The sequence below is a fragment of the Zeus faber genome (assembly GCF_960531495.2).
Source record: "Zeus faber genome assembly, chromosome: 22".
NCBI lineage: Eukaryota > Metazoa > Chordata > Actinopteri > Zeiformes > Zeidae > Zeus > Zeus faber.
Window position 1 is genome coordinate 14,677,030 of NC_137209.1, and position 12,500 is coordinate 14,689,529.

Genomic DNA, 12,500 nt, shown 5'->3' on the forward strand with positions numbered 1-12,500 from the left:
ATCAACAAAACATTTTCGGAGGCTCCTTTAATTTGGCGAAACTTCGACAGCCTCGCGGCAAACTGTTAACGGCACGATCGACAAACAGCATGAGCTGCCCTTTTACACTCTACTGCCCTCCTTTAATTGTCTCAAACCATTGAAACCAGAAAGTGGGGTGGGCTTTACAGTAGGGAAAGTATATCATTTCCGTATAGGTTTCTACAGGATATAATTAAGCCCTTCAATTAAATACAATCATTCTATTCAACAATAATTTAGGATTAAAGACCTCCCTGGGTCTGTACACTGTGGCCTGCTGCCTTCATAAGATTGGCTGATGAATATAAACTGGTTGACAAAGGCCAAGTGATGTGGTTTCCAGTGGGATTAAACAATAAGGATATGCCAGTCATTCTGGGGGAAATGGGGTCTTGTGAAGAGGTGAAGGGAGATCCTTTTCACAATATCAAAATCCCACTTCTTCCCCATATTTGCAAACACACACACACACACACACACACACACACACACACACACACACACACACACACACACACACACACACACACACACACACACACACACACACACACACACACACACACACAGCGCGGGAGAGCTAGAAGAGAATTGGTGCCACGGAGGAGAGAAAAACAGGAGGGGGAGGGGGGATATATCCGCACATTAGTGAGAGAGACAAAGTTAGCGGAGGGATGAGGTAAGGAAAGGGAAGACGGGAATCGGGGGGGGGAAGGAGAAGAAAAATGCTTGGGAAACCGGAGACCGAGGCATTAAAAGAATAAGGGTTTTTCAGCAGTGAGGTAAGAACTCGCCGGCGCGCTCCGTCACCTCCCTGCCTGCCACCGCCCCCCCCCCCCAACCCGAAAAGTCACCGCGTTTGACTTTTCTTTCCCTTCCTGACTCTCACAAACTTAATTGCTTTGCCCTCCTTTCTGTTCCTGCACTCTCTCGCATGACATCACTCCGGAGTCACGCGCCGGGGCAGTGAAACGCGATGATGATGATGATGATGATGACCACTGCAGAGAACGCAGATGCCGCCGGGCAAAAGAGAGAGCGGTAACACCGGAGAGAGAGAGAGAGAGAGAGAGAGAGAGAGAGAGAGAGAGAGAGAGAGAGAGAGAGAGAGAGCCGGCCCGAGAGGGGAAAAAAAGAAAAAGGCAGATCTCGGGAGGTGAGCTGACATCATGGCGACGTGATGGATTTCCATCTTCGCCATCTCTGAAAAACCGCAAATGGACGGAAAACCACGCGGGGTCCTTTGTCATTTGCTGCACTTCCGATGCGTTTCCACCGCAGCGCCGGCCAGTCAAATACGCGGCGCCTCCAGGGTTCCTCTATGCAACTGTTGTGGCGGTTGTTGCCTCGGATTGTATATTGTATATATACAGTGTATACGCTTAGCCCCGCTGACTGCCATACAGCATGGAAGGAAGGGCTGTCGGCAGCTAGGAAGGCGGAAGGCAAGGGAAGCAACTAGAAAAGGAAGAAGGTCAGAGGCCCCAGACCCCGCCCCCGGACGATCCGGAGCACAAACACGTGTGCGTCGCAAACCTTTGCTTGTCGCCCCACGTGCGGGAGAGGCTGTTTTGCGGCAGCCGTTGTTCTCTGCCAGCATCGGCACAACAAACGGCGGCGAGTCAGCTTGCCCTTACAGGCGACCGCTCGGCGACTTTCGGAAAGCATTGTTAGAAGCCCCTGAGGGACGTCTCCACGTCTCAAGGTGTTTCTCATGCCTTCCGGCTGTTCGCTCGCCGTCGCTCGGAAAACATCCCCAAGAAAGGCCGATTATCCTTGTACCTTTATGTTCACTAAATGAAAGACAATGAATCTTTTTTTGGTCCTCCGCACTGAGAGCGTGCCAAACCACGACCCAAGAGCCCCCGACGCGCAGCAAACAGTAGGCGTTTCCTGCCGTACGACGCTCAGTGTTTATATGTGAGTGTGTGTATATATATATATATATATATATATATATATATATATATATATATATATATATATATATATATTCACCGTACGTGCAAAAATAGACTTTGAACATCCGAGTGGCCTCGGGTTGAGGAAGAGGAGAGGGAGCAAGCAACGGCTTCCAGGACATTCTCAGGGGGCGGGGGGGGGGGGGGGGTTCTAATGGTTGGGGGGCAGGCAGTGTGCGTGTTTCGTTCCCCTTTCCCTTTGAGGTCCGAGGCCCCGTCCTCCTGTGTTTGAAATCGAAGACCCGGAGGGGGGAAAGGGAGGGGGGGGCGGGGTTGGACGCTTGATGTCAGCTCTGTTTGGAAAACAAGTTGAGGCACCGGGGAAAAGAGCTCAGAGCAGAACAGAGAAACCCAGAGGGGGATCAGAGGTGGAACACCGGCCAAGCGCTCGGACATACGAGCCGCCCGCGAACAACAGAGCGGACGCTCAGACAATATTAGGAAGGAAAGAATCAAAGGGGGGCCCTGAGCTATTCTAACTCCGGGGACTACGCCCTTTAATACCTGCCCAACACGCCACCGGTCAAAGTGTGCCTAAGTTTACCCCTTTTTCCGGCAAAACACTTCCTGATTCCAATTTATACGCCAACTCCAGGAAACACACCACAAGGCCGGCTTCAGTATCCTGTAAACAAAAAAAATGTACCGTGAAATCTACCATCCTGAACGCATCGCTCCACATCCCAACAAGTTCATCCCGTCAACGCTTTCTTCAATGTGTCAACGGTCACACCGCCGCCATCAGGGACGGGGATCGCTACGGAATCTCAGCGCAGAAGCATCCCGGTTAAAGCCATTGCAACGAGCGGTCTCCGCCTCCTCCTGATAGAGCCCTTATGGTCATGCTCCCATATCGTCTACTGGCGGCACATAGTTTCCATCCGGTTACGCCGAAGCGAGGCCCGCCGGCAGCGCATTACCGCACATGACATCATTCGGCGGGACCCTTCCGTCCCAAGTTTTAGGCGAAAAACGACCGGACATCGCCAATCTCCGGCGGCAGAGTCTTCAAGAAGAAAGCGGAAACGACGGCACCAACGGCACCAGCTGGAGGGAGGACTAGACGGAGAACTCACCAAACACGGAGAGGTTTCTCAGTGGACGGAAGCAGCTTTCCACGCTGCATCTAACCCTAGGATCTGTCCTCCTTCAAAACACATTCTATGGAAAAAAACACATTTTCCCCCGGGTTGATCACCCGGCGCTTCAGCCCCGGTTGGCTTCTACGCCGGTCGCCTCCATTGACCCCGCCTACCAAGGAGCCCAGCGCCCCCCCCCCCCCCCGGTACCTTGAGCCACTCCTCGGCCTGCTCCTGGCTCTGCACGGCCAGCACCAGGGCGTCCGCCCCCTGGTGGACGATCCTCAGCTCGTGCTTCTTCTTCTTGCCGTCCTTCGGGATGTGAGTGATGCTGCAGCCCGACAGCGCCAGCTCCATCTGCGGAGTGTGGTCCTTGGACGACTTGTAGCACTGGGGGTGGGGGGGGCACGTACGGTCGATACTCCATGAAATACGCTAACAATTCAAGGCAGCATTTAGAACACCACAAACTTCCAGGATCCGTTCTGTTTTTTTTGGGGGGGGGGGGAGTGACGGTGAGGTGGGCAAACACTGAAGGTGTGAGATTTGTGAGATGGAGGTGTTTGCAGCAGTAGTGCCCGGTCATCACTGGTTGCCAAAGGATAAGTTTTTTTAACCCAGGCCTTATTAAAATGTTGTTTACAACATTTATAATGAATGCCTTACTGTTAAAAAAAAACTGGTCATGTTTTGAATAACAGTAATATGACACTTTGTTCAAACTGCTTTTCACAATTGTTGCAGTACATCCAAAGCGCGGCGTTGGTGTCAGGAGGCTTGTCACTCTGCATTTTTCCAGCCCAGGAGCCGAAAAAATGAAGCAATGAAACATCCTGTTCCTAGTCTCTGACCTTAACACAGATGTTGCCAAACGTGTGGCTTAAAAGTCTGGAAAAAGGACTCAGCGAGGTTGTGCTATGAACAGGCTAGTTGCAATATAGCATGAGAAGGTCGCTCGTTCGTTTCGTGTGCCAGGGTAAAACTCACCAGCAGCTTGTTGTCCTTGATGACGCACAGCAGCTTGGTCCACTGTCCGAAGCGCTTCTTGCGCAGCAGGAAGGCGCAGATGCGGGCGTCCTTCACCAGGTGCATGGAGGCCTCCTCGGACGGCCACTGGTGACACATCTTCTGGCCGCCCTTCCCGTCTTCCTCCTCCTCGTCGTACGACTCGTACGAGCTGCTCATGGCGTCCGAGTCATAGTCTGGCGTGGGTTTGTGAGAGGGAGAGGGAGAGAGAGAGAGAGCGGGAGCGAGAGCGAGAGAGAATTTTAATGAACGTGAACAAACCGAGGGAGTATCACGTTGACTGGACAAAAGGCGAGAAATACATGAATACTATTTGGTTGTACTCATTCCAACATAACGTTATCACCGTGGCTCTTATTATAAGTCAAACGGGCGGTAAACATTCATGTATTTAATTACTAAACACGGCTCAGAACCAAAGCTAAATTTGATCTGGGACACACTGTGGAGCCAAGAAATCATTTTTGTGGGACCAGTTCACTCTTATTATTGGCCAAATTTACTCTTGTGTAACCTGCTGGTACAGCATACACCCCTAACCTCGCAAAACACACCGGGTGTGCTTGTCGTGGTTACATAGTTCACGGTTTTGAAATTCCTCCTCCTTTCAGGTGTCTACATGCCCGTGTTGGAGCAACGCCGGCCATAACAACTCTGTGGTGATTTGTGAGCTGGGGTGGGAAGCGAGGAAGCGGCCGCTCACTGGAGGTGATGTACTCCGGGGCCTTGCCAGGGCTCAGGGGCACGGCCTCCTCGTAGTAGCCCTCCGGGAGGGAGCTGCTGGGGAGCGGAGGTGGGCCGCTGGTTGGCGCCTGGCGGGGAGGGAAGACGGAGAAACGGAAAAAACGGAGGCAAACGTGAGTTAAAAAGTATAATAAGTCATTTGTGAAACAGGCAGACAGTATATTATGTACAGTGTGTACAGCATGCATATTCCATACATGTCCATCCGTAAATGACTGGTGTGTGTGTGTGGGAGGGGCATCAAAAGCAGAATTTGGGAGTGAGGGAGGAGATGGAGAAGATTGAGAGGAACAGATGATAAAAGAGAAAGACAAGTCGCATAGAATATTGTGGAACGATAAATGCAAACGTGTGTAATGGATGCGGGGTAAAGGTAGAATAACTGCAGACTTTGTAGTTGGAGCAGAATGAACACTTTGTTTGTGTTTGCTGCCCCTTGGCGGACCAACAAAGGCGGTTTGGACCGATGGATTTTGCCGCACGCACGCGCGCACACACGCACACACACACACACACACACACACACACACACACACACACACACACACACACACACACACACACACACACACACACACACACACACACACACACACACACACACACACACACACACACACACACACACACACACACACCATCCAGCCTGGCCGGCGCTGCTCGCCACGTCTCTCGGCGCGCTGGCTCTTAAAATAACATAATTGCGGCAATAAGCATCAAATCTCATAATCGCGCAGCACGTAGAAATAAATGCCTCGTTGGTAAACGGTCGCCGCTGCGGTGCCTGTGTGTAAGCGTGTTCACCCCGAGAAAAAAAAAAAAAAAAAAAAAAACAACACACAAACACACACTTTTTCACCCTCTGTACTTCTGAAAACGCTGCTTAAGCAGTCACTGCCTGCATTTAAGCATCGAATTCCCACATGTACACACCTGCACATATATACAAATATCTACAAGTCCCTGTCAAACACTTTGATAATAATATCGGGATTCTTTCAATTAGTTAACTAATACAGCCTCCAAGTCAGTGACAGCTTTCACCAAAGTCATAAAAAGGCCTCTCACTCTGTTGAGCCCCCGACTAATCCTCACTCTTGTACTTTTCCCTATTCTGGAACTTTGATTTCTAATTTTATTTGCTGGTGGCAGCAAGGATTTTCCACAGCCAGGGCTTTTTTTTTTTTTCTTTTTCTCCCGAGGAGGGGAAACTTCACCACAGCGGAGGAGCGCCGGGGCGTTACGGGCCGCTGGTTCCAGCGGGGCCTTTATACCAGACGTGGAGGTTGCGCTTGTCCGTCGCTGTGGCGATGTGGAAAATGTCCCCTCTCTTGGCCCACGCACGGCAGAAGAAATGTGTCACTCTGTGGAGGGTTTTAATGTGAATTCACCTTTCTGCAGAGCAACCTCGGGGACGCCGAATTGCCCGATTAAACGTCAATTTTCCTAACTAGATATGTTAATAATTAACCGTTTAAGCGACCATAAGAATTTTGACCAATTAATTCTAGCAGTTAAAAAAAAAAGTGAGTTGAGATTTCTTAAACTGTTTAAAATGAATTAACGGTGTGTGTGAATGGATCATATATCATTTAAAGTAACGCCATTGTTTTTCCCCAACCTAACTGTGTGCACCCTCTAGTAAAAATGTAAAAGTGTAAAAATACGATTATTCTATACGCTGAATGAATACTGACGTCCAAATCGAGTACTTATGCCTTTCCCTAACGTCCCTTAAAGTCCATTAACGAGGGTCGGCTACCAGTCAGAAAAATCTGTAAGAAAATTTGAAATAACGATTGCTGCACGCACTAAACTGAGTTCTATGCTGAGTGACAAACCTACATACGTATGCGCACACACACATGCACACACACACGCACACACACCCACACATGTTTTTCTCGTGTCTCTCAAATAGGGACATTGACAAGACTCGAAGGGACTATCGAGGTTCAAACCATAGGTGAAAAGCTGGGTTTGACCCAGTTTAAACTGGAGGTGATTTGGCACAGGGAGGCTTGTTGATTCTGGGATAAGCGAGTATGTGTGTGTGTGTGTGTGTGTGTGTGTGTGTGTGTGTGTGTGTGTGTGTGTGTGTTCCGTTGCAAGAGGGAAGGTAAACGTCTTTGCTCATATCAGAATGCGCTCACTTCCTTTCAAAAGGGTCCAGGAACAATAGCGCCGTTAACAACCCGGCGCTTTTTTGGACAGATTTATTTTCGTTCAGTTTGTGCCCAAGCGCCGCCGGGCCTTTCGCCGCAGGAACAAAGCGGTGATCCCACCCATCTGCTATGCAACGACTCAGAGGGGTTTGAGGCGGGAAGCGATTGCAGGCTCCAGCAACGCCGGCGAGCGAGGCCCGGGCGTAAATGTGAGGCCCAAAAAAAATCCACGTCTCGTGGCCAGACGGCAAAAGCGAGCGATTCCGACCCAACACATAGGCAGGCACCCGGCGGTGGAGATCTGTTTGGCCGCCTTCGCCGGCAAAGAGCAAACGGGTCGGTCATCGCCCGGCAGCGCTGCGGGTCCGACGTCTCCTCCCGACGGCCGAGTCCCGATCAAATAGCGGTTGCATCTGCTCCGCAGATTTCCCAAAAGAATCCAGTTCGCTAACCCGGCAACGGGCCTGCGCGGGGAACCCAGACAACAGAAAAAATAAAAGTTAAAATTTTAAAGGAAAAATAAGTTCCAGAGACATTCTCATCTGCAGTCAGGGAGCGGTGAAGCGAGGTCCGGCCCGGGGGCTGCGGACACTTTGATCCGGGAGATTAGTCAGGGCCTATCTTGGCACGGCTCCACTGGCTCGCCGGCCGCTCACGTCCACTGACGCATTCGGTTCCAAGTGTCCATTTTCTGCCTCCGCGAGGGAGGAGCGGAGCTGGACGGATGTCACCGACCACACCAGCCTGGTTGTTTGACTGATCCGGATAAAAAAATAAATTAAAAAAAAGGGGCCGTGTCCAATAACGGTCTGAATCTGTCAAGACGCAAGCACGCACGGCATTTTAAACATTCTAAACATTCCCCCTCGTGTTCCAAGCTTCAAATCGTACTCAACGGAAGCCTTCCCTTCGGTTCCGACATTTTGTTTGAAAGAATGTTTCAAGATGTCCAGCGAGTGAGTTCACTCGGAGCCCGATGAACCATTGCGTAAACCGGTGTTAAAGACCGGTTGGTGCAGAAGGCTGTAAACCACAAAGGCAAAAAAAAAAAAAAAAAAAAAGTCTGTGACCAAACAATGAGCTAATACCTCAGCGGAGCGACAACTGCAGGAACGAAAATGATGGAAAAGCCCCTGGACACATTTCCAGGCTCCATGTCGCCTTTAATAAATGCCTATTTATTTAATCTGTGTTGATCCGTGGAAGAGTTCTCCTTCGGGTTAGGAGTCCCCCTCCCTGACGCCGTCCTCACGCGTGCAGCCACGTCAAGGTCACCTCCACCGCAGTCGCTGGGTGAAGGGTGAGGGAGCGTTTCCCAACCGGCCCCGGCTGCTGCTCGTGGGGGAGGACTGACACCACAAATCCACTCGAAGACGCCCCGAAAGGGTAGAAAGGCAGCAGTGTCATCGGTATAGATTTAGGCGGAAAAATAAATGCGCACCAGCCTGCGCACATGCACTCACACGCACACGCACACGCACACACACACACACACACACACACACACACACACACACGCACTTTTTGACATTTTCGCAGAGCGTCGGGGGCGAGGTCAAACTAAGGTGAGGCATGTGAACGACTTCGCAAAATTGATGCCAGACCGCAGGAGAAGATGAAAGCGCAGAGCAGAGGCTCGCTCGTTACCCAGAAGCCTCAGGGGCTGACCCAGCTTGGCCCGCTTATATCCCGGGATGACCTCGGTCGGCCCTCGCCGTTCCCGATTCTCGCTCGCTTCTCCCGTTTCTGGGGACGGATGAATCTGATATGACCTCGCGTCGCGCTTTGCTCGCCGCAACTTCACCTGGGAGCCGAGAGGAACCATCTCCGGGGCAACGATTAAACACGATCCGACCCACGAAAAGGGTGATCTCTGGACTTTGTTTGCGGTAGATCTATCCATCTATCCCCAACCGGCAAAGTAAGCAACATTTTCTAACGCTTGGGAGTCATGCTGTACCTCTTATACACACAGACCCACGGGACAGGATTCTCAGATTTGGTTGATGGCGCAACGAAATCGTAGGAGCCCGCGACATTTCGCCAAGACAAACGGTATAAATTTGAGTTATCAGCGGGAAGGTTGTGGAAACAAGCTGTGAAATCCACGCTGGTGAGAAGTTATGGAGGGTTATTTTTTTGTTTTGCAGCGGCAGATTCCGACAGTTGCTGCTGAATAGGTCATTGTGTGGGAGAGGAACTCGATCCTGGGGGGAGCTGATTAGCCAACATGCACGCACGCACACGCGCACAAACACACACACACACAGCCAATGTAGTAATATACTGTATTATACTTTTGATAGAACACACAAAAATAGTTGCAATTCTGGGTGGATTTCCAATACAAGTATGCTTTAGAAAGACATATACAAGATTGTATTGGTGCACACACACACACACACACACACACACACACACACACACCTCTACAGCTTATGTTTGCAAGGCTCAACGCCTCAGCCGGCCCGCGGGACTACTTCTTTTCCACCCCGAACAGGCGGTCGAACCCCCGGGCCGCGGTCCAAGCCGACAGACAAGCATCTCCGCGTCCCACCTAGACGTTTAAATACACGCACACCGCCCAGCTAGCGTTACCTCGGAACAAAAGCTTCGCCCCGCTTCCTGCTCTCAGAGAGAGAGAAAAAAAAAAAAAAAAAAAAAAAAAAGAAGAAACACTCCCCACGCCCTCCCGCCCTATTTCCATCAATTCTTTCCGAATTTCCTTTCTTCCCAGGGAAATTCTTAGCGGGCGAGCGTGTGTTTGTGTTAGCCGCAGGTGCATTAAGAGTTGGCCGCGCGGGCTCTTGGAGCACCACCATTTCGAGTCGGGATATGCCAGTCTGCTGGCACCTCGGGCCACCAGGCTTCTCCACGCTTCCCTCGCCGTTGCCATCACCTCAATAACGGAGGTCTGGGATGCGAGCGCTCCATTGCGTTGACCCAACGGCCCGCACAGGTTTGCTTATGCATGCTTGTGCACACCAGTGTCCGACCACCTAGCCCGCCGGTGGAGAGCGCCAATAAGTGGTAAGTTGGTGACCGGCCTATCAACCAAACCTAGGCGGTGTCAGGGCAATAGATGCTCCCCCACAGCTTGCAGAAATAAAAATCTATTTTCTTTCTCTCTGGGAGCTTTATTTAGTTATTCAGATCACATCATGAGTTGGGGGGTGGTGGAGGGGGAGGGGGAGTCTTGGCATTGTAAAATGTCTAAATGTGCTCGGGTGAAAGTATAAAATAGGTTTTCCATCCGTGCTCTAGTTTCTGAGAGGGGACTTTTCCAAATGGTGTTCAGCACAGTTTCTTTGGCTCTCAGGACTGACTATGCTATAGGGAGCGCCGCTCGGGGAAGCATTCCTCCTCTAAAAGACGCTCGCTCCAATTAGGGCACGGTTTAAAAAAAGGCAGCCTGACACTTTTGTTTTGGCTCCCGCCGTGACGGACCCCTCTCCCTGCGACTTCGGTGACAAATCAGTGGCATCACAGGGCGGTGATGTCACTGATTACTTAAGATTTGTTTCAGTTGACTAAAACCACAAAATAACAAGGGGGGGAAGAGCGGGAAAAAGACGACAGATTCGTCAGCAGGTGCGGGCTGCAAATCCAAATGGTCGATCTGCAGCAGAGCCGTCACCCCTGCCAGCGAGTCACTTGTAATCATATTAGCAGCTACGTGATTGGTCGACTTGGAGCTTGCTCGCACTGTGTGCCCACAGCGCAATTTGTCGAGCACGCCGACGCTTCATGGCTGCGTGAGTTAGAAACGGAGAAAGAAGAGCGTTTTTGAAACGGAACCAAACGCTTGTGGAAAACGATCTTTAGGAATCCTCGCCTCTCTGCACCGCACTGGGATGACAGCTGTGCAAGGGTGAAAAGCGAAACTTTCGGTCTATCTGGGGTGAATGGATGAATGAATAAACATGAGACGGTGGTTTAATTAAAGACCGCTAGAAACAAACATATGAACATCTTGTGTTTCTTAACTCGCAGTATGACCGTGACAAAGTTTTCAGAGCCTACGCAGGGTCACACACACTCACATACATAGTACATTTATATATACAGTACATATATACACATATACATACATACAATCAGCCACAACATTAAAACCACTAATATTGTGTAACTCCCCCTTGTGCCGCCAAAACAGCTCTGACCCGTGGAGGCATGGACTCCACAAGACCTCTGAAGGTGTCCTGTGGTATCTGGCACCAAGACGTTAGCAGCAGATCCTTTAAGTCCTGGAAGTTGTGAGGTGGGGCCCCCATGGATCGGTCTTGTTCCAGCACATCCCACAGATGCTGCATCGGATCGGACCCTAACCCCGCCCATCCACATGATGTAGAAGAAAACGTGATTCATCAGACCAGGCCACCTTCTTCCATTGCTCCATGGTCCAGTTCTGATGCTCACGTGCCCATTGTAGGCACTTTCAGGGGTGATCAGGGGTCAGCATGAACACTCTGACTGGTCTGCAGCTGCACAGCCCCATACGCAGCACCACTTTTGGTAGGTACTAACCACTGCACACCGGGAACACCCCACAAGACCTGCCGTTTTGGAGATGTTCTGACCCAGTCGTCTAGCCATCACATTTTGGTCCTTGTCATAGTTTTTCAGATCCTTACATTTGCCAATTTCTTTCCTGCTTCCAAGACATCAACTTCAAGAACTGACTGTTCACTTGCTGCCCAATATATTACACCCCTTGACAGATGGTCAGTGGTTTTAATGTTGTGGCTGATCGGTGTATACACATACAGAATAATATGTATATTTGCACAAGTGTGTGTGTGTGTGTGTGTTTGGTCTGGTTGATTTGAAAGTAGAGTAAGGGTCTGGCGGGGCTGGAGAGAGGAGAGGAGGAAGCAATGGAATGGGAGGAAGCGAAGTTGGGGAGGGGGGTTGGGGGGGCAATACCATCCAACATCAACACAGATGGAACTCATTTGTACCTCTCCGCAGCCGCCTGGCTACAGCCCGCACCCAGCCTGTACCGGCACCAGGGTATGTACAGTACCCAATGTGAGTAGTGGTGGGTGGGTGGTTGGTTGCGGCAAAATCAAAAACAGTTTGTCAAAGAGGGAAACTCCGCTGGCGGGGACGACGGCTGAATCTCGACACAAAGTACACAAGAACTTTCACGGTTTTAAGAAGAGGCCCTGCATTTTGGAGAATTCGCACGATTCAACATCCATTTGTGATGCATACGAAATTTGGATGCACGTCACGCTAAAGGCACAGGGATAACAACGGAAATGGTCCCACGAGGCTTCCGTCCCATTTCGTCCCACTTGGAGGCTATGATGATGTCATTGGTTAAATCCAGACCCTGTTTTTGCATTTGTGTATACACGCGTATGTGTGTGTTTGTGTGTGTGCGTGTGTGACACATAACACATTGTAAAAACGTCAAATTGATCGTTCCTCAGATTCCCAGATTTACGAGGTAAACGTTGCGTATTAAAATTGTAGAAAAAAAACACTCGAAGACGTCC

The 12,500-nt window shown here is 50.4% G+C and overlaps 1 protein-coding gene across 1 annotated transcript in view; it reads right to left on the bottom strand.

Annotated features, from left to right (window-relative positions):
- afap1 (actin filament associated protein 1) overlaps positions 1-12,500 on the bottom strand; it is a 41,614-nt gene that overhangs the window by 15,362 nt on the left and 13,752 nt on the right. The window contains exons 4-6 of the mRNA XM_080023734.1: positions 4,791-4,899; positions 4,049-4,263; positions 3,272-3,451 (exon numbers count right to left, since the gene is read on the bottom strand). Coding sequence (XP_079879860.1) covers positions 3,272-3,451; positions 4,049-4,263; positions 4,791-4,899 — 504 coding nt within the window. The remainder of the gene's footprint in view (positions 1-3,271; positions 3,452-4,048; positions 4,264-4,790; positions 4,900-12,500) is intronic.